Genomic DNA, 23,595 nt, shown 5'->3' with positions numbered 1-23,595 from the left:
TCCAAAATAAAAAGGTTGAGGAAAACAACTTGAACCAATGAGTTTATCAATTAACAATGGCTAAAACAAAAAAAACGTGCTTTGGATTGCAAGAGAATTGGCCATAAATAGATGCAGCTCAGTTAAGTGGAAAGAAGGGAAGTGGATGGATGCTTGGCTTATGTAATGGTATGTAGGAATAATCTTGAGACCCAGGGGAAGAGATGCTGCCTAGGGAACAGTCAGACAAGGAGCCTGCACTTGCTTAACAGTCAGGAAAAATAACTTAGGAATGACCTGCTCTACTTGATCAGGCTGTAAAAAGAGATGGTAGGACATCTGTACTTTCAGACTTCTAGATTCTGTCAATGTAGCCTTACAGTAAAGCCTTATAATAAAGTAGGTTTATCTGAGAGGGCTAACAGTTTACCATAGTCTCCAGAGAAGACTTCATGATAAGCAAATTTGTGCTCTCGCTCTCTATTCCCCTCTCTCTTAACCTTTACTTACTTTAACCTTTATTTACTTAGATAAGTAAAGCAAACCTAACATGTGTGTAAATAAATCAAAATGCACTTACAACTAGACCACTTCTGAACAATTTGAAAGAATCTTGAGATTACAGCCTATTGTGCCTAAATCTTTTTAAAATATCAATGCTAAGCATTTCATTCCTTTATTTAGGATTGCTTTATGGAAATAAATTTTAGGAGAAACCCTGGAGATAGAATTGGTTTGCAAAGGGGTCCAATTGATGAGGCTTATCAATCTCTTTAAAAACTCAGATTAGCAAAGTCTTCAATTAGCATGACTTTTTTTTCTTACATTCCTTCTGTCCTTCCAGGTTTGGCTATCTTGTCTCCTGTTCCAAGAGTCTTTTTTTTCTTCCTCTGATTGCAGTTACCGTACTCCTCACTTACCAACCATTCATTCAGCGACTGTTTAAACAGTGCTGGGAAAAAAAAGTTTATAGCCCATTTTTCTCAGCATCCCTCAGTCATGTGATCACCATTATAGTTAGTACATCTCCTGTGTCTGTGTTCTCCCTCTATTCTGCTTTCAAGATGGGAGGGGAGAAAATGAGCAAGCGATTTCTGTAAGTAATCTCTCCTTTGCAAGAGAGTAAGCTGTTTGATTTGTATACATAAAAGCAATGCAATCTCAATGGGAAAAGGGAGCAAACCTTTTCAGGCAAAGGAGAGGTTGGCTGCATAAATTGCTTGCTTCCGCCCCCAGCAGAGAGATTGGAGAAAAAGGAATTTCAAGAGAGTAAGCTGCTTGTATACCATGCCTATGGCTCCAGCCCCAGGCTGCGGCACAATCACATTGTTTTTGATGTGTATAAGACAGTAACCATGTAATTGAGAATGACAATGGGCCAGGAGGTGGTTAGAAGGAAAACAAAAGCCAGAAAGCACAGTTGCACTCATTTGATTTCCCACTTAGTGACTGGTTCGCTTACCAGCAGTTGCCAGTCCCAACTAGTGTCATTAAGTGAGGACTATCTCTGCTTGTTTGTAAGAGTTTAAGTAGTATTTATAGGAGTTGTAAAATACAATGCATAAATAAGTTGCAAAATACGTTGCCACAATATGAAATATTGCCATTTATGTGGATGATTTGAAAAGAGGATTAGATCAATCTATGCAAGAAAAAGCTATGAATTCCTGCTAATAATAATTATGCATTACCTTCTTAATATAAGAAAGTGTATCTCTAACTTGCTGCGAAAATGAACTTGATGATGCTCTTGCATTCATTACATACTTGTGATTTTTCATAGATGTTTGCATGGTTACTGTAAGAAGATAATGGTTATTGCTAATCTTAAAAAAGTGAATAACATGCAAGTGGTCCTTGATTTACAACCAATTCACTTAATGACTGTTTGAAGTTGTATCAGCACGAAAAAAGTGACTTATTATCATTTTCCACATGACTGTTGCAGCATCTCTGTGGTCATGTGATCAAAATTTGGATGCTTGGCCTCTGGCATGTATTTATGAAGGCAGCAGTGTCCTGGGATTATATGATCATCTTTTGAGATCTTTTGACAAGCTCAAACTCACTGAACAACTGTGTTACCAACTTAACCGTTGTGGGAAGAAAGGTCATAAAATGGTGCAAAATGTACTTAATAACTGTGTTGTTTAGCAATAGAAATTTTGGGCTTAATTGTAGTCATAAGTCAAGGACCACCTGTATATATTTAAATATATAAATATAAAACATTCGTTAGATTTGAAATTCCAGTTCATAGTGCTGGTATTACTATAGATCAATATAAATAGATTACTCAATTCTCAGTTGATTTTCAGTTTGGGAATAGATTAATATTCTTGTCTGTTAATGTTTTTTGACTTGTCTACTAAGATTAGCTCTGAAGTCTTTATGGAGTATTTAAAGATTCATTAATAGGTCCAAGATATATTCTGCTTGACATTATGGTGAGTTAATGTGTGACTACTTCAACTATCCAACTAGAGATAGGGCGGTATGTGAGATTTGAGGATTTTTATAATATTATCTTCTTGATACTCGCTTTGGGTGTGGTGATTGAAATTGTTTGTGGCCCTGAAGGCTTTTTCAAAATAGGGTGTAAAAGTATTCAATTTATTTTTAACTGGCATGACTGGTTCCTTGCAGAATTTAGGAGGGTCCTGCAGTAATACATCAGGCAACACCTTCAAGCTGTGCCTTCCCACACATTTAAATCAATCATATTGGAGTGCATAGAAGAGATCCAGTACCTCACTATGTTTTAGTTATTAACTGGTTATATTTTTATTCTGATTTTTTAGAAATCTGCCATGTTGACTGATGTCAGTAAGAGCAATAGGCTCTAACAGGAAATCTACATCAGTGAAGTGGGGTAAAGGCAAAAGGTAGATAGGGAAGATCATTTCTAGACTGAAAATAAACAGTATTTATATCCTGTTTTAGTTTTGCTGTTCTTGTTTTAATGATTAGTGGTAGACTTTTATTCTGTGGTTATAGCCTAAATTCTCTTCTCCTTGACTCTTGCATTTTCAAGGAAAGACCTTCAAGGAAACATGATCTTGTTGGCAAAAAAGAAAAAGCAAAATCCATTCATGCTATCTGATTAATGGTTATGACAACTCTTACATGTAATTCAATTAAAATACATATCAACTTAAAGCTTTTTTTTGACTACAGTTAGTTGCTGCCATTTTGTGACTAGATATCCTAGATTCTATTTTGTATACAATGCTACTTGATTTTCCACATGTAACTTCACCAAGTATATAAAGTATATTCCCATCTGGCTTTTTTTTTAGGTGTGTGAAGTTAAACCTATTTCAGTAAGCCTTGTAACTGATACTAGTCCACTGTTACGTCTATACGTGTTGTCTACAAGATCCTAAGACATGTTGCAACAGGAATATCCCAAAAATTGGGGACATAGAAGTGGTTTGCTAGCCCCGGGAAAAATTATAATATATTCCTTCAAAAATGGTGGGAGAAGAGAAGAAATAAGTAGGTGTAATTTGCCCTTTGTCATAAAGGGATTTTATCACTTTTTTGCTATCTTTGTATCACTGCTGTCATAGATTTCATACATACATAGAGACAATTTCAGACTTTTTTTTAGAAGTAATCTAGCATTTTGGCAGGCTGCTTGTCCTCTCCGAGTGATGGGTTCAAGACGGTATGACTTCAGTCTTCTCATTTACTTACAGTGCTTTTATCATTGCAATATCAGATTGGCTGGGGAAGTATATATTCTGGTACATTCTGATATCACTTTGTGAAAATACAGTGTAAGTAGTTCCCTGTGGCTGATCTACAAAGGGTTTGTAGCCTGATTTCAGAAAAAAATGCTTTAGATGTTGACTTTCTTTTACTACTTGAGAGCAAAGTTCTTTTTTTCTGGGGCAGAAAAAATGATACATAAGAGAAAGGTAATTGTAAAATAATTGATCTCATTGCACACTATGAAAGTTCTACTCAGTACAAAACAAGTTGAATGAAACTAAACTGATGACTCAGAAAAGCCACTCCTAATTGAAATAGGATAAGTGATCAAATGGCTGAAAGTTCCTTTCTTATGAAATTATAAAATATTCAGGAGTGTCCCAAGAAATAAATATAGTGCACTTTATTTTGCCTTGCAGATATAGAAGAACATAATTATTTCCCAAGTTTTATTGTCTGGCTGTTTTATGCCACCCAAAATCTTCATTACAGTGGGCAGCCTTCCAAGTTTCACAATTGCCAAACTCATACAGAAAGAGAAATAGTAATCTGTTAAATTTATTCCTGTTCCTGTTATTCCCTACTCTTGTTATGCTTGCCAAATGAAGTGGATCACAATTATAATACGTTCAAAGGTTGATAGGCAGTCATCTTTTGCAGATGCATCTTACCAATTCGCTGAGCCTGGAGGACAGAAGAAATTTCTGCCTGTTCTGTTACATTGTCAGAAAGAATTTGTTCGATTATTCTGAGACAGTTACCTTGTTGTACCTTAATAGCTATGATAACATTAATTGCTGTTTAGGTAGGTTGAAGACATGACTAGGGCCAAGTTTTTTTAACACATTACTTCCAAGATGGGATACTACTTCCTGGAAATCTTCTGCAATGTACTAAATTTTAAAGACGCTTTCTCATCCCACTAAATAACTTCAACCTAAAATCAGTCAGTCTATCATCTATCTATCTATCGCTAGGAAATTTTCACCGATAAAATTCTGATCTTCAAACTTATTTTTTTTTTTAAAAAATGACAAATTTGGGAGAAAGTTAGCTTTATTAGTATGCTAATAGAAGAGGTGGTTTAGTTTGTCCACATTCAGTAGAAGTCCATTGATTGTATTACAGATAATTGCAGAAAAATGTTACACTATAATCATTAAAAGAGTCTAGAGTCTTCATTCAGCTATAATTGAATAAGTATAATTTAGGTTGGAAGTGTCTTTTGCTTCTATACTGTGAAGATTTACTTATTTTCCCCTGCTGATCATAGTAAACAATTTGATTGCATCCATTCATATATACTTATTAACAGAATTGAGTCCAAAATGTCTGTTGCTAGGTGAGACATTTGTTAAGTAGGTTTTGCCCCATTTTATGAACTTTCTTGCTACAGTTGTTCAGTGAATCACTGCAGTTCTTAAGTTAGTAACACAGTTGTTAAGTGAATCTGGCTTCCCCATTGACTTTTGCTTGTCAGAAGGTTACAAAAGGTGATCACATGATCCCAGGACACTGCAGCTGTCATAGATCTGAGTCAGTTGCCAAGAGTGTGAATTTTGATCAGGTGACCATGGGGATGCCACAATGGTGGTAAATGTGAAAAATTATCTTAAATCACTTTTTCAGTGCCATTATAACTTCAGTCACTAAATGAATTGTTGTAAGTCAGGGAAGAATTGAATTGGTTTATGAAAAATTATAGTACAAAATATCTGGAGAGCACTACATTGCCTTCTCCTGATCTAGATAGTTATTTTTTCACATGCCTTTTTGAAGGGCGGTAAGGAATTCGACAATTATTTAGAACAATGTAAACTATATTTGATAATATCAAATACAATTTCATTGGATTTTTTCCTAAAGATTGAAAAAACAGAATTAGTCTGTTTATGCTTAAAATACAAATTATCCAGGATGGATAATTATTTAATGGCGTTTCTTTGCAGTGAAAATTATTTGGTAAATGTTTTGAATTTTTTATTTTGTATATATAGATAAATTCTATATTCAATTTATAATGCAAGTATCTGCTTGAAAGAAACAGCCAAATGTTTAAGATTTCACTATTTAAGATTTCAGTAATGTCTATTCAGCATTTATATAACTGATACATTATTTTGGATTGCATCTATTTTTAAGTATAACATAAAATGAATTCTCACCTGGGTCATTAAGTCTCAAATGACTGACATAAATAGAGCAAATATTTTATGTGCTGTTCTTCAGAGGTTTTGGTATCATTACTTCTACTTACTAGGGTGTTTTAGCCATTTGCCAAAGGACTTGATAACTGCTAGAAGTATGCTGTATTGTATAACATCTAGGGTTTTGGGTGTTTTTTTTTAGTTTAAAAGGTTAATCTCCTGAAATGTTAGGAGAACCTTAGTGAGAAAGGAAAGGCTTGATACAACTTCATGATATATTTTTTCCCCCTTTAGTAGCTGGGAAAGCTGTTGCTATAGAAACAAACATTCAGTTTCAAAGAGTGCCAAAGGAATGCTAATCTGGCCTAAATGAGAAGTTCCAGCTGCTACCTAAAGGTGGAAAGGCGTAAGAGAAGGGGGGAACGAATAAAATAGCATACCATTGTTTCAACATTTTTATTTATTCATTTGTATCCCACCTTTATTGTTTATAACTTAAGGCACTAAACATCTTAACACACCTTTCTTCTATTTTCTCCACAATGACAACTCTCTTTGCAATGCTGGTATTTTATATTGATAGTAAATACTGTAGTAGCAGAAAATAAATCCTTGTTAATTTAGGTATTTCCGGCCACCTAAATTAATGTAAATGCAAATCAATTTCTTAGGTTGTCCTAGATTATTTATATATCCCGCCTTCATTATTTTTACAAGTAAGTCAAAGTGGTGAACATACTCAGCACACCTTCCTCCTCCTATTTTCCTCACAACAACCTCCCCTGTGAGGTAGGTTGGGCTGAGAGAGAGTGACTGGTCCAGAGTCACCTAGCTGGCTTTCATGGTTAAGCCAGGACCTGAATTTACGCTCTCCTGCTTTCTAGCCTGGTGCCTTAAGCACCAGACTAAACAGACTCCAGATTAGTAAAATTAACAGCAAACAAATCTGACTAGGTCACAGGGATAGGCAACCTTGGCTCTTTTATGACTCGTGGACTTCAACAGTTGAAGTCCACGAGTCATAAAAGAGCCAAGGTTGCCTACCCCTGGACTAGGACCTTAGCTCTTTTTACAAATGCTGAATTTGATTCAGCTCAATTAATGCTTTTTTATCTTACATAGATAAATTTTAATCTTCCATAGATAAACTACTGTGGCGTTTCTTTTTTTTTCTTTTTTTATTGAAAAGTTTTACAGTACATTTTATCTTTTACAATCCCCCCCTCCCCCCACCCCTACCTAACCCTCCCTATCCCTCCCCCATTCCCCCTCCCCCCCCACTTCCCAGAGCTAAGTACAAGGTATAAAAACAAAGAACAATCATAAACATCCATATGCTAAAAACAATAAACTATTAACTCTATCGCCCTCTAGCTCATATAAAATGACTACAAGCAATACTAATGTTACATATAAAAAGAAAAAAAAGGAAAGGAAACTTATTCAAATGCTAAATGAAACTTTTTAGTCCCATATTTGTTCTGAATATAATCAATCCACTTTTTCCACTCCATAATATAACGTTCTTGCGAATGATCTTTCAAGTAAGCCGAGATCTTTGCCATTTCCGCCAGGTCAGAAACCTTTAGAGTCCATTCTTCTATAGTCGGCAGTTCCTCCTTTTTCCAATATTGACCTATTAATAGTCTTGCTGCTGTAATTAAATTCAACATCAACTTAATGTCCACAACAGTAGCATCTGTAATTATGCCCAGCAAAAACAATTGCGGACAAAACTTTATCCTTTGCTTAAAGATCTTCTGCATATTCCACCAAATTTTTATCCAAAAAGCCTTAACCTTTTTGCAGGTCCACCATATATGAAAATACGTTGCATCTTCACCACCACATCTCCAACATTTAGGTTGATAATTCGGATACATACTTGCAAGCTTTTTAGGATCTAAATGCCATCTATAAAACATTTTATAAAAGTTCTCTCTTAGGTTTTGGGCTTGCGTGAATTTTACATTCCTCACCCAGATCTTTTCCCAAGTATCCATTGTAATAACTTCTTGGATATTCTGGGCCCATTTTATCATACAGTCTTTAACAAGTTCTGTTTCTGAGTCAATATGTATCAATGCAAGATAAATCCGTTTAATATGTGCTGGACCCTGATTTCTAATTTGCTTTATCAAATTTTCATCAGTCATTGAGAAACCAATTTTCTGGTCTTCTTTCCACCTGGCACGTAATTGAGTATTGGAACCAAGTTTGAACAATCTTCTCATCTCGCAAGAGATTGTACGGCTTCAAACACCAGATGTTCCTTTCCAAACTTAAGATCTCCTTATACGTAGTCACATCATGTTTGAAGCCTACATTTATGTTTTCTATTGCATGTTTCGGGATTGCCCACAACGGCATCTTGCAGTCTAACTTATGTCTATACTTCTTCCAAACTCTCAACAATGCCTGTCTTAAAATATGCACTTTAAATACATTATCTACCTTATCATACAACAAATATGCATGCCAGCCAAATAACAAGTCGTGGCCCTCAAGATTTAATAATCTCCCTTGTGTCAAATTAATCCAATCACTTATTCCTGACAACGCAGCAGCTTCATAATATAATTTAAGATTAGGCATTTTAAGACCACCTCTTTCACGAGTATCCTGCATAATCTTAAGTTTAATTCGTGGCCTTTTCCCTGCCCACAAAAATTTATTGATACCCCGTTGCCATTCTTCCAAATTAGAATCTTTTTTAAGAATCGGTATCATTTGGAATAAAAATAAAAATTTAGGCAGGACATTCATTTTCACTGCTGCAATTCTTCCCAATAAAGACAATTGCAATTTTCCCCAACTCTCCAATTCTTTTTGAATTTTTCCCCATAACTTTTCATAATTATTTTTATATAACTTTGCATTTGAGGGTGACAGATACACCCCCAAATATTTAACCCTTTTAACAATCTCAAATCCAGTTAATCCTTCTAAAAGGGCCTTTTGCGGTATTGTCATATTTTTGGCCAAAATTTTTGTTTTTTGTACATTAACCTTAAATCCAGAAACCTTCCAATATTGCATTATTATCTCCATCAGGTCCACAACAGAGTTTTCTGGCTGAGTCACCGTAACAACCAGATCGTCTGCAAACGCCCTCAATCTATAATCCTGATCTCTAATTTGAATACCCTTAATTTTTTCCGAATTCTGTATTTTTATCAATAATATCTCCAATGTTAAAACAAATAATAAAGGTGATAACGGACACCCTTGTCTTGTGCCCTTCTCAATATTGCATACTTCAATCAGACTATTGTTAACTATTATTCGGGCAGTTTGTTTTTGATATAATGCCCTAATTGGTTGTAAAAATTTATCCCCAAAATTCATTTTATCTAAAACTTTCATCAAAAATTGCCAATTCAATTGATCAAAAGCTTTTTCAGCATCTAAGAAAATTAGCGCCGCAGGGATCTGGTTGTTTCTTTCCAAAAACTCCACCACATCAACTATATGCCTCACATTATTTTTCATTTGTCTACCACTAATAAACCCGGTTTGATCCCCATGAATCTTCTGTTGCAAAACCCTCATCAATCTATTAGCTAATACCTTAGCAAATATCTTGTAGTCTGTGTTTAAAAGTGATATTGGTCTGTAGTTTTTTACTTGAGTAGCATCTTGATCTTCCTTCGGAATCAAAGAAATAAAAGCAGTTCTCCAAGACAGAGGCACCTTTCCCCCCTTCTGAATTGTCTGAAACAGTTCCCTTAATGGCTTTATCAGCTCCAATTGTAGATGTTTGTAGTAGACCGCAGTCAGACCATCCGTACCTGGCGCTTTATCCAACTTCAATTCCTTAATTGCTATAAAAATTTCTTCTTCTGGTATCAATTGATTAATCTCCTCCTTTTGTTCCTGTGTAAGAACCGGGATGCTAGCATTCTTCAAATATACATCAATATCTGTTTCATTAATCTTCTCCTTAACATATAGTTTAGAATAAAAATCCACAAAGGCTTCCTTGATAAGATCCTGTTGAAACACAACCTTTCCTTTGTATTCAATTTTATCTATGTTAGAGGCCCTTTGTTTTTTTCTTAACCTGTAGGCTAGCCACCTACCTGGTTTATTGGCATTGCAAAAAGTGTTATGCCTAGCAAACCGTAAGTTAGTTGCCACCTGATCAGCCATCAACTTATCAAATTGTCCTCTTAACAAGTTAATAACCTCTTTAATCTTCACATCCGATGGATTCAAAATTAGGGCCTTTTCTTTTTCCCTAATTTCATTCTCCAGTTCTTTCCTCCTAATTTCCATATTACGTCTGTATTTATTATTCATATATATTAACACCCCTCTCATATAAGCTTTGCTAGCATCCCAAACCATGTCCATAGAAGTATCCTTGTTCATATTAATTTCAAAAAAGTCTTTCATCTGCTTTTTACATTCTTCCACATTTCTCTGATTTCTAAACAAATTCTCATTTACGCGCCAGGAGCACCTATCTCTATTGTCCTTATTGATCTCTAACCAGACTGGACTATGGTCAGATATAGTTCTTGCACAGATCTTTATCTTCTTAATCCTAGAAAAAAAATCATTAGTCAGTAATATAAAATCAATCCTAGAAAAAGATTGGTGTCTATCAGAAAAAAAAGTATAATCCTTTTCATGTAAATGCGTTTCACGCCAAATGTCTCGTAATTCCAGATCATCCTTCATTTCAAAAAAAGATTTAGGCAGTCTAGCATGACTCGGGGCATGTTTAAAAAAACCCGATTTGTCCAGCTGTACATCCAAGACACCATTCCAATCTCCCATAAAAATAAAAGATTTATAATCCAACTGGGTAATCTTTGTATGTAGTGAACTATAAAAGTCAGCTTGTTGTTGATTTGGAGCATACAATCCAACTAAAAGCATTTTTTTGCCTTCTAACAGCAAATCTATCATAACATATCTTCCTTGCTTATCTACTTCAATTAGTTCCGCTGTCAGAGTATTCTTAACATAAATAACCACTCCATTTTTCTTATTCATTGCAGAAGCAATAAATTGCGTACCCAACCTTGAATTCAACAAGTACTTTGGGTCCATAACCCTAATATGCGTTTCTTGCAAGCAAATAACGTCAGTCTTAAATTGTTTTAAATATTGAAAAACTTTCTTTCTCTTCTGTGGTGAATTTAATCCATTAACATTCCAGGTTAGGAACTTAGTCACCATTCTTGGCATCCCAAAGCTTCTGGAGCACGTCTGCCAGGACCCCTGTAACTTCCTTAGGCCGCGCCCCTCCCACAGCTTCACTGTAAGTACGCTTTGGAGGTTCCATAACTTTCTGCTGATCTTGTTCTTGCTCTTGTCTCACTCGTCTTAAAGCGGCACACGTCATCCTCTGCTCTCCAGCAGCTGCCGATGAAACTGTAATTTGATCCCCTCCAGCACCATTCTCCTCTGTCTGTGTTCCATCAGCATCTTGAGGCTTTCCCTCGCCATATCCCTTTACAGCTTCCAGAAGTGATAGAGGGGTTGCTTTTAAAACTTTGCTGTAAAAATCACGTGCCTGAGTCACTGTAACCAGACGGTATCTTTTACCTTCATGCATCACCACCATGCCCACTGGAATCTCCCATCTAAACTTGATGTCACATTTCTTAAGTTCCTGTGCTAGGAAGGCAAAATCTTTCCTTCTCCTTAAAATCTTTGGAGGAATCTCTTTTAAAACCCAAACTTCTTGCTCAGCAACCACAAACTTAGTATCATAAGCAACTTGAATAACTTCATCCCTAATTGCTCTCTTTGTAAAATAAACAACCACATCTCTAGGTAACTTCCTCTGCCTTGCAATCCAGGAGTTCACACGAAAGATTTTATCTATACTTCCCTCAATTTCAGCTGCTGATTGGCCCAGTATCACTTCCAAAGCCTCGGAGATCAGCTGCTTTAAATCTTCTTTAGGATTCTCTTTTAAGCCCCTGATTCTGATAGCAAACTCCATCTGATGGTACTGGACCAGACTCAAGTCTCCATCCACTTTATCCCTTATATTTTCATTCTCTAATACTTTTACTTCTAATATAGAGTTCTTTTGACTAAGATCCTCCACTTTTTCATCCAAGCTTTGCACACATACAACCACATTTTCAATTGTAGACAAGATGTCTGCCCTCATTGCTCTAAACTTCTCTTCCAGCTTCTCTTCCATTTTCTCCTCCAATTTCTCCTCCAGCTTTTCCATCATATCTGACATTAATTGTGTTTGCTTTTCAAAGGCATCCTGTAAATCTTTAAGAGTCAGTGCCGGAGCAGGTGTGGGAGGGAGCAAAGCTTGCAACGAAGTCTGTTGCACCGGGGAAGCCCCCGCACTCCGAAGAACTTTAGAGGCTTTCGTCGCCATCTTCCCCCACTTTCACTTATTGCGCACTTTCACTTTTAATCCATAAAATCCGTTGAGCTAGAGAGTAAAGATAAAAGTCCACTTCACCTTGACCTCCTGTACCGCTCTGCCTGCGTCTTGATACTCAAGAGTCTTTCCTTCTGGCAGGGGTGGTTGCTAACGCTTGGCTCTGCTCCAAAAATCACAGAGCAGAGACGCTGCACAGCCCGGAGCAAACCCAGGCTTCGGGGGGGCTCAGTCCTTCAGCCGCCCAAACTTAAAGCTCAGGCGGCCCCGGAGAGCTCAACCCCTACCTGGGGCCTCACCCCCTCCTCTTCTCCCGGGGAGGGGGCTTCCGAATCACCAAAACAGCTGATCGGCGCTGTTTTTCAGTGATTCAACAAAGCTGCGGAGCGGACAGCCCAGAGATGGCTGTCTTCAGCGTCGCATCACCACTGGCGTTTCTTGTTAGAGTAATTACTAAAGGCAGATTGTGCTGATTATATTGTGGTTAAATAAAATGTTCATGAGTCTATTAAATTTTGAAGAGATATCTCATATATTACAAAATATTTTCTATTTCCAAATATTTGTTACGCTTAAAAAAGGAAAAGTATACTTAAAAGATAGCTAAAGATTATCTTTTTTAAACTTTTCTACAAATTACATGTAATAATTTGTTATGTATGAAGGCTTACAGTTGCTATTGCCTATTTACTGGATATAAAAATCTTCCTCCTATAAAATTTGACATATCTGTCTGCCTAAATATTATTTACATTTATTTTAAGAGGTCCAAAATGGGAAAGGCAGATCATTTTCAAATTCTGCTGAATCTGTAGAACCAAAATATAGCACAAGCTTTCAACAAACTAATTTGACCATGTAAAGAAGACCAATAATCAGATCCAAAGAAATACCCTTTCTATTCATAGGGGGGAAAAAAATCAGTGGCAGCTTCCTGGAAGGAAGGAAATTGGTTGTCATCAGCGTCTATTTTCCTCAGCCACCACCAGAGTGACCCGTTACTGATTTGTAAACTTGATCAGTTCCTTTGAGCAACTTCTCGGAGGTATAGCGGGCTAAGCAGATATTTTTATTGTTTTAAAAAGCAGAGCTGTGTTCAAATTACAAGGAAGTAGTTTCAGGTTAAATATTAAAACCAGCTTCTTTACTGTGCAAATTGTCAGCCTATGGAGCAGGCTGCTTTATGAAGTAGTGAGTGCCTCATCAAGATCTCAAGCAGAGATCTAGCAGAGATGTAGTAGATCTTGCCCTGAGTGGGCAATTGGGCTATATATTATTTCTGTAGCCCATTCCAGATCTATGAATCTGATTCTATAAAGGTAGTTTTTGCTTAGCAACCACAATAGAGACCTGTAATTCATTTCCTAAGTGGAAAATCATGTTACTATGACAAACTAATGACCTCACTTTCCCTTTAGTCATTAAGACAAGCAACACAAGTGCTAAGCAAAAAATCTTGTGACCATAACTTATGATTTTCCTTTTGCCTTTGATCGCATGACTGCAGGACACTGCAATAGTCGTAAATGCAAGGATTGGTCACAATTTTATTTTTTTAGTACTATTGTAACTGGTTGCCGCATGAGGCTGTCAGTAAGCAAGGACTACCTATATTGACAATATCTGTACAATCTATTTTCAGAGATATTCAGTCAGAAAACACATTATGATTACTGTGGCTAAGTTTGTTCGTGACAAATTTATTTGTCATTGTTGATGCTGACTTCTGGTAATTACTGCTCTGTTTTCAAGATGCTCACAAACTGATCTCTTAAATCTGTTCTAGAGATTAAAATCTCTAGTTCCTTGGATTCTTTTGGCCCTGTCTCCCTTGAGGATAATGGTATTTGCTGTCATCCATTTGTCTTGCATTTCATTTCTTCCATCAAGATTTCTCAAGAAAATTATTGGCCAAAGTATTTCTTCAGTACTTAAGTGATAACATTAATCTAAGGATTTCCCCTACAGTTCTGAGCTAAATGCTGTGTCAATTTGTCTTCTTCTACCATCTATATGTGTCCTTTTTATTTTTAGATTTTAGTAAGTTTTTCATATAACTAGTTGGCTTCCATTTTATTCTCCGTTAGATTTTTTTTTAATTGTCCCCCTTTTTTAGGACTCACATCCCTCTTGAACGTATTGTCCTATTTTCATGTAATGAAACCACTTATTGCTTAATTTTTATTAAAGTCAACATTTTGAAATTCAACAAAAATAAGTGAAGAATTCCATCATCACATTGCAACTTTCCAGTAGTGTTCCTGGAATTTCTAAAACTTTTACTGAATCTTCCCTGTTGTGTCAGTATCCATGTCAAGAATAGTTGATCCTCTTGTGCTTTCTCCAAAGTTTAGAGAAACAAAGATACTGGGATAGTTTACTTCTTCCCACTTTGGAATGCCTGTTACTTGCTTTTGGAAAGCATCAACACTTCTTCTTGATAGGGCAAGTGACAATAGTTGTCAAGACCGTAGTGCTTTTATTCTTTAATTTTTTTTTAGCCCAGATGCTTTTTACAATATTGCCAAGTTCATTAATCAGGATTTATGAGCTGCAACAGTTATTTTGAATACATAGTACAAGTCTTCCTTTCATTTCTTTCCTTGAAGCTTCAGAGATTCTATTCTGAAGGGGCTTGAATGCTCTTTCTAATTTCCACTTATCCAAATGATTATCCAGATATTCTCATTATCACACTTGTCCATTGGGCCGTTCCTTTGATTGTTGCTTCTATTATGGGTTCCTGTTACAGCACCCCCTTTCTTTGTTTTTATCAATCTTATTTTTTCATATTAACTGAGGTACTGCTATTCATTTTTCAGATGCTCTGTCTCTTTCTTAAGATTTGCCATAAGTTTCCATTTGCTGCGTGTTTTCTGAGACAAGATTATAATATGCAAACTTTAGAGTTTAGAATGCAAAACTATGGTCTTGCATATATTGATTGGGTAATGATGATGACTGATGAGAATTACATCTAATCCTTATTCAATATTATGTGAACTGGAGATTATCAGATATAAATGCTCTTCTTACTCTTTTCTATTTCAGTGCATAGTATCAATTTAAAACTGACATGTTTCATTTGTAGGAAGACTATTACTCTTATTTTAAAAGGAAATATATTTACCAGGACTTTGCTACAATGAAGATAACAGTGTGCATTTGGGGGTTTTTTTATGGTCCTTTGTCAAGACCCCACAGTGAGAGCAAAGGAGGTTTGAGCTGAAGTTCTTGAAGCCCAAAACTATCACTAGGGACCTTAAAATGTTAATTCCTTTCCAACTCTAGGGGCCAGTGCTCACCTCTGTTTCAAAGCCGAAGAGCCAGCGCTTGTCCGAGGACATCTCCGTAGTCATGACTAGACGCCAAAGGCGCACGGAATGCTGTTACCTTCCCACCATAGCAGTCCCTATTTTTCTACTTACATTTTTACGTGCTTTCGAATTGCTGGGTTGGCAGAAGCTGGGACGAGTAACAGGCGCTCACTCTGTTACGCAGCACTTGGGATTCGACCCGCCAAACTGCCGACCTTCTGATCGACAAGCTCAGCGTCCTAACCCACTGAGCCACCGCATCCCAGTATTCCTATAAATACTGCCTATACATGAGGATCATTTGAACTGTTGATTAATGAACATATGTTGGTTAAGTTTGGCTTTTTACATACATCAGTTTTATAACTACATCTTAATACAATGAAAAAGCTGTGATGGTGTAGTGGTTAGTATTGCAGGCTATATAAGTGCTATTGCTATTGCTATACATTTTGTTACTACAAGCACACTTTATTATCTTATATATACAGTATATGGGAAGATGATTTGCTGTGAAGCAATAAATCCTCTCATGCAGCTCAGCAGTTTACAAAGAATACATACTGTGTTTCCCCGAAAGTAAGCTTCCCCCAAAGTAAGCCCTAGTTTGGGGGCAGGGTGGGGGGGGGTGAAGCTGCCCCACGAGTCCTGCACCTGCTTACCTTACTGGTAGGACCACCACAGCCAGGCTTCCCATGCCCCGACACTTGTTAAGCCGTGTGGGTCGTCATGTGAGTGCCGCTACTCACTGCAGGAGGTTGCACAGCACTTCAGGCCATTGCTGTTGCTCGTGGCAGGACGCTGCATGGTGCTTCAGGCCATTTCGCACCCCTGAACTAGATTATTTAGTGACAGTAATCTTGAGCCAATTTTATTACAAAAACATTTACTGAAATTACATTAAAATCAAGGATAATAAGTGTAATATAAATGAACTGAAATAAATGGCTGTGTCTGTTGACATAATTATATTCACTTTTAAAAAATGTCACTCATGAAATGATGCAACAAACTGTATTTTTCAGCAAGGACATATTTTAAGGGATAGTTATTACAGCATGTGATAGCTATAAGTTAACCGTCCTGCTAACCTTGATAAATTGAAACCTGAATTGAACTTGGGAACTATAAAAGTGAGAGAAAAATGGTAAATATACTGGTAAAGTATCTCCATATTGTTTTTTGAGAAAATATATAAACATATTCATATAGTCACCAGAAGTCAAATTTGTCTTCTGGAGACTTGATTTTATTTTTCACAGATTAAATAATATTACTGCCACACAAAAAACGACAAAAACTGTTATTACTAAAGCCTAATATAGCTGTTTTCATTTGATATTTTAAAGCCCTTTGTGAGAGATATTTCCTTACCAGGTTCCTCATTGCCTTCAAGAATAGCTGACCTAATGTACTTTTGTATTTTATATCATTAAATGCTTTATAAAATTTGCCAAATTTTAATTCCATAGGAGTCATGGGTTCTGGATGCATTCTTTAAAGTAGCCCATTTGAGGTACCTTAGTTTTAAATTGTTGTGCTGCAATTCATCACTTTGCCAATACAAGGAGGAAAGTTTTAGTAGTTAGTAGTAGTAGTAGTTAGTAGTGTATTAAATAATAGCTGTCTGCATTTATTGGCTATAGTAGCAAATAAAATATTTCAATATTTGTCCCTAGAAGCAGTGTGACCACATGCCAGTTCTCAAGGGACAGTCAGATAGTGGCCACCACTTTTATTCTATGAACATGTGATAATGTTCTATTAAAAACAAACAGTGGACTATATGGTCCTTCATCTAATGTAGAAAGGGAATGTTAATACGTGAACAGGGAGATGCATTTTTATCTTTTAATTAATTAAGTTTAGTTGATGACAATAAAAGATGTGCTGAAATCAAGTAGAAGTTTCAAAAAAACCCATCCTTTTAAACTAAGGAACAACTGTTAAACAAATGGGAGTAAAGGAAGTTGATTGCTATAAATAAGCAATTGTTTTATTAAGTGTTTTTATGCTGTAGTGATCCCCATGGTTTTGTTTTTCCAACCAGCATGTATTAATAAAATGGATAGTGATAAAGTGACATTTACAAAAAAGACTTTCCTATAGCATAACATAAAGCATATTCTAATGTTTGTTGTATGTATTAATATTTTATAATCAGAACTAGAAACTCCTTGTACAACGTGCAAAGAGAAAAAGATATATCTGTTTGAAAGCAGAGAAAAAATGCTCTAAAACGTTTTATTAATAAGATGAAATAAACACACTTTAAATAAGGACCAGAACATGTTTTCCTAAAGTAATAACTTTTGTACATAAGAAATGTATAAAATGAAGGCAAAAACTGTGCCACGAAACAGTTGTGAAATAAAATACCGTACACCTAATCCAAATACAGGTAACTTGAAAATGTGTCTCCATGCATTTTCTCCTAGACATTTCCAGATTTTCATGGGTTTAAAGTGAGTTTGGAGTTGAGGCTTCCCCATTGCAATTTAATTATAGCACATAGAATGTTCTTTCCAATTTTAATTTACCGGTAGTTTGCTCCCCTAAACAGAAGTAGCTTTTTACTTGAGAGTTGGGAACAAGGAAATTTGGTATACCTTGACATAGAGTTTTGCTCTAGAAAATTAAGGTACATACAATATTAAATATAAGAATTAGGTTTTCTACATTAACTTTATTCATTTTAATATAATCTACATTTAATTTTTTTTCAGATTTCTTCCTGGTGATATCTTTTCATTTTCCTCCGGTAATGCATAAGAAGAATTATTTAACATTATAATGGATTTTAAGTGGAACTACCAAGAAAAGAAGTGTTATAATAAAATTTATGTCTGACAAGCCATACAGCTTCTCACATAGAACAATGACAACTTCTCATATGAATGGACATGTAACAGAAGATTCAGACAGTGAAACAAAAATTATGGATCTTGCACCTCTTGAAGAATCTCAGAAACACAGGGAGATGGCTGTGGATTGCCCAGGTGATCTAGGCAACCGCATGATGCCATTACGGCGGAGTGCTCAACTTGAACGGATCCGACAGCAGCAAGAGGACCTAAGACGAAGACGGGAAGAAGATGGAAAAAAACAAGAACTTGATCTTAATTCTTCTATGAGACTGAAGAAGCTAGCACAAATTCCTCCCAAGACTGGAATAGACAATCCTATGTTTGACACAGGAGAAGGAGTAACTCTGGAGAGTCCGCATTGTGCTGTGAAAATCCTAGGTACGTATTTTTTTAAGTAGAACAATTTATTTTATATGCAATGGAACTTTTAGTGCTTCTAAAAGAATATTTAATTAGGCTTGACAGATTATGTCTATACAGATAGTCCTCATTTACAGACATAATTGGGGCTGAGCAACTCTGTGGATAAGCAATGTGATCATAAAGTGAAACATAATGTCTCATCTTTATCTTGTATCAGAAATGCAGGAACTAGGAAAGGGGATATTATTAATTTAATATTTAAACAAAATTAAAAGCTTTAAACCAGGGGTAGGCAACCTCGGCTCTTTTATGACTCATGGACTTCAACTCCCAGAATTCCTGAGTCAGCATATGCTGACTCAGGAATTCTGGGAGTTGAAGTCCATGAGTCATAAAGGAGCCGAGGTTGCCTACCCCTGCTTTAAACAAATACAGAGTTATGTAGTTCTAGCCCAGTACTGGGCCATGTTAATGGCAGAGATATTTCTGATCAGCAAGTCATTCTGTGTGCAAGTCAGTCCTAGAGGGCAGTATAAAAGATGTTTAGTTGCTTGAATAGTGTAATCTTTGGTTCTAGTCAGATCACTGTGCAGCCTGTTTAAACATCTCCAGACCTTCTACTACTCCTTCTCACGTCCAGGCAGCTCCTCAAGCCGTTCTATCCAATTATGAAGATGTTTTATTCGAGATTTCCATCTTTTTAACTATTCTGAGGTTTAGTAACCATCTCCTCAGAGCAGTCTAAAAAACTCCTTGCAGGAAATGTCTCTTGTAAACATAGTATGACCACACTGACTTCTGATGTCAGTTCCAGCTACAATCATTAAGTGAATCACCTGTAGTCATTAAGCATATGTCTGACTTGCAACTTCCTGCTGGCTTCCCCATTGCTTCTTAGAAGCCTTTTGTGAAGTTGTACTTGGCAGTCACACGACTGTGGGAATTTGAATGGTTGCTGAATGAGCAGCTGGCAAGCAAGGACTGTCTAATAAAAAGCTAGTTATTGAGCTAAAAACAATGTGAAAATTCAAAATAACTTGTATGATTTATATGATAAAGAATACTTCCTTAGGCATTAACTCTTAAGAAACTTAACATTATGTTTTAATAAAATTGTCTTATGTTTTGTCTCAGAAATTTATTGATTTGAAGTAGCTCACCATGAATTAGCAATTCACAAATAGAAGAATTGCTATAATAAAGAAATATATGGAAATCTGTATATCAGCAAAATAATATTTCGTCTAGAATAGAAATCAAGAAACCATGAGCTCAAGTCCCGCCTTAGCCATGAAAGTCGCCTGAATGACCTTGGGCCAGTCACACACACACACACACACACACAGACCAACTCGCCTCACAAAGTTGTTGTGGGGGAAATAGGAGGAAGAAGATGTGTTGGATGTTTCTCATCTTAAATGCATGATTCTGGTTGACAATTAACAGAATAAAAACACTTGAAAAACTAAATTAAGAAAAATATACTTAAATCTCTCATTAACATTAGTGCTTAGTAATTTATGGATCCTACTGTGATTTGCATTAGTTTTTTAAAAATGATTTATTGCTGCCATATTTTAGCTGGTTTGAAGAATGATGTTTGGAAAGGTACTTGATTGTTTTATATTAAAATCCAATATAGCTTGTTTGCTTTTCCATTACTGAATTGTTGTTGTTGGACTTTCCTAAGCTAGCTGGAAACATAGTTGGGCAAAGTTCTAATCATAAGTTAAACCTAACTGTAGCTTACATTTGGAATATTTTGTCTACCCTGGGAAATGTTTTTGGAAGAAATTAACTGCTTATTTATTGAAAAGATTTATGAGGCTTCCTCTTCACAGTTTGTGATTCTAAGTTGCATAAAAAAGTTCTTTTTTAAAAATAAACATATTGCAAAAGTAAGAAAATAACCTTTTCCTTTTCCTATTTTAATAAGGACAGTTATTCATTTTCAGTTCAGACAAGATGAATTCTAAATTTAATGCCTTAATAAGAATATTTTGGCATTGAAGACCTAACAGCTGATCAATTAGACCAGGGGTGTCAAACTTGATTTCATTGAAGGCCGCACCAGCATTGTGGTGCCCTCAATGGGGCAGGGTGGGCATGTCCTACTGGGTGGGCATGACTGCAGTGGTGACGACTGGGTGGGTGTGGCCACCTTGATGTTGCTCATGGGGGGATGCCTATGGGGGCTGGGCAGGGTTGGGGGAGATCCAGGGGATCTCTTGCGGTTGGAGAGCAGGTCGTTGCTGGTCATCTCCTTGGCCCCCTCGCAGAACTTGCCCATGGCCTGTGCATGGAGCCTGTTCCCCTCGCACACCAGATGCACCTTAGCCCTACCTCAGGCTGTTGCTGCCAGCAGCTCACACAGGTCCATTAGGCCGCCGCCGCCCAGAGTAGCAGGCCCACCCAGCACAAAGGAGGTAAAGCGGCCAGCTAGGAAGCTTGAGTAGAGATGGTAGAGCACATCCATGCTCAGCAAGCCAAAGGCCACCTGAGCCAGGAAAGCCAGATCCCCATCAGCCCCATGGCCTCACAGTCCCAGCCAGGATTGTGTGCCTCACCCCATCTCTGCTGGCCCAGGGCGTGCTCTACCATCTCTACCCCCGGGCTTCCTAGATGACTGCCTCACCTTCATGTTGGGCACACCTGATGCTCCGGGCTGCGGCCTAATGGACCTGTGCAAGCGGCTGTGGCGGGTACTGAGGTGTGTGAGGGGAATGCACTCCACCCGCGGGCCAAGGGCAAGACCCGCAAGGGAGCTGAGGAGATGACCAGTGGCAACCTGATCTTCAATCAAAAAGAAATGGGATAGAGTGGGCGTGGCTGGCAGCCCACGTCACGTACGCCCCCCCCTGACTCCGCATGCTGCCGTTGCCATCACAGTGCTGCTGCTGGAGGGCTGGCCCAGTATTCACAGAGGGCTACATAGCCCCTGCTGCCATACACCGTTGGTCCCTGCACGCTTACCACCTCCTGTGCGCACACCTTGGGGGCCACCAGGTTGGCTGGGGCCAGGGTAGCGGGGGCCAGTCCCTTGTCATCTCTGGCGCATCACCGTGGGCTAAATATCGGCCAATCACAGGCTGTATCCAGCCTTCTATTTAACATGTCTGAGTTAGGCTATTTTGTTCCTGTTGGATGGTCTGATAATTCGAACTGGGACCATTGAAACAATCTACTGGTAGTCCTTGATTTTCCACCACAATTCAGCCCAAAATGTCTAGCTAAGCAAGACAGTTGTTAAGTGGGTTTTGTCCCATTTTATGACCTTCCTTGCCACAGTTGTTAAGTGAATCACTGCAGTTGTTAAATTTTTAACATAGTAGTTCAGTGAATCTGGCTTCCTCATTGGCTTTGCTGGTCAGAGGGTCACAAAAGGTGATCACATGACCCCGGGGCACTACAACCTTCATAAATATATGTCAAGGTCCAAATTTTGCCAAGGTCCAAATTTTTTCATCACATAACTGCAGGGATGCTGCAAGGGTTGTAAGTGTAAAAAATGGTCGTAAGTCATTTTTTTCAGTGCCATTATAACTTCGAACTCACTAAACAAATGGTTGTAAGTCAAGGACTTCCTGTATGGGAAACTGTATTTCCAGGTTATTGAACTGTCAGTTTCAGAACTGTGTACACCAAAGGCTCTCCAGATTTCACTTGGATTTTTCCCAGATCTCTGTGGAAATGTTCTTTTGCTTGTGACTTGTACTTTTGACTTCTACTGCTTGTCATTCACTTCTGTCTTTCCCCAAAAGAAAATTACAATGATAAAGACTTCAGTATCCCTAGAATGGCAGGCATTCCTTCCCAGTTCATACATTGCGTGAATAAAAAAAATTATATCTCAAACTCAACAGAAGAGCCCTATCCAAAATGTTCTGAGGGAATTGCATTCTGCTGGAATAAAATGCAAACCATTTACAGTATTCCAGTTGGAAAATGATGGAAACTTTAACAAAAAGTTTTCATCATTTCCCAACTAGAATACCGTAAATGGTTTGCATTTTATGTGGCTTAAATGCCTTAAGAATAAATAGGGTAAGCTATGCAATTTGCCACCAATTTTATACATTCTTATTAATAAAATATTACTGTATTTCCCTTTCTGAAGCATTCAAGGTCGCTTGAAAAAAATATCCATCCAAATCTAAGAAAATTAGACAATTACACCATTTCAAGTGCTCTACCATCTGCACCAAAGATTATCAAAATAGGTTGGTCTTAACATAAAATGCAAATACTGGAGGGCAAGATATTCCATAATGTGGAAATTTAGAAACTTTGAAACTCCAGGCTCCCGCTTTTTACCTTAGGTAGCAAAGAAATCTAAAGTAGTTCCTCAAAGGGCTGATTCAGGTCAAAAGAGAGTATTAATGTAGGCTAGAAAACTTAACACCTTGAATCTAGAAATCTATTGGTAGTCAGAGCCGTGACTTTAGCATGAGGCATAACACTACTAAATCTACTCCCACCCAGGTCTCCTATTTTGAATTAGCTGCAGCTTCTGAATTAATATTCATTAAAAGCCCATGCAAATTCCATTAACAAGATGATGAGAGCATGAGTATCACAAATGGGAAAGACCCACAACTGGTAGGCCAGAGCTTTCATCTGGTCCTTGAGAAAAATTTAATTAGGTTTGCAGGGATCTGCAAAGACAAATGTCTGATGTAGCTGCATTGCGTGGATTTATGTTGAAATTTTCAGTATAGTAACGAACCATTCCATACCATGTAATTTATTGGAAAATACTATAAATTCAAAAGCACTCTTTTTTTATCTCAGCAGTTAAGCTCCAGAGAGCAACTGGCAAAACAGGCAAAGCACATGCC

The 23,595-nt window shown here is 37.2% G+C and overlaps 1 protein-coding gene across 2 annotated transcripts in view; it reads left to right on the top strand.

Annotated features, from left to right (window-relative positions):
• PALS1 (protein associated with LIN7 1, MAGUK p55 family member) overlaps nt 1–23,595 on the top strand; it is a 68,768-nt gene that overhangs the window by 5,754 nt on the left and 39,419 nt on the right. For both annotated transcript variants that reach the window (XM_083349024.1, XM_083349025.1), the window contains exon 2: nt 18,254–18,772. In XM_083349024.1, the coding sequence (XP_083205150.1) occupies nt 18,370–18,772 (403 nt within the window). In that variant the 5' untranslated portion in view covers nt 18,254–18,369. The remainder of the gene's footprint in view (nt 1–18,253; nt 18,773–23,595) is intronic.

This window comes from Vipera ursinii (assembly GCF_947247035.1).
Source record: "Vipera ursinii genome assembly, chromosome: 1".
Taxonomy (NCBI): domain Eukaryota; kingdom Metazoa; phylum Chordata; class Lepidosauria; order Squamata; family Viperidae; genus Vipera; species Vipera ursinii.
The sequence above is the reverse complement of the archived record's forward strand: the minus strand, read 5'-3'. Positions and strand labels throughout refer to the sequence as shown.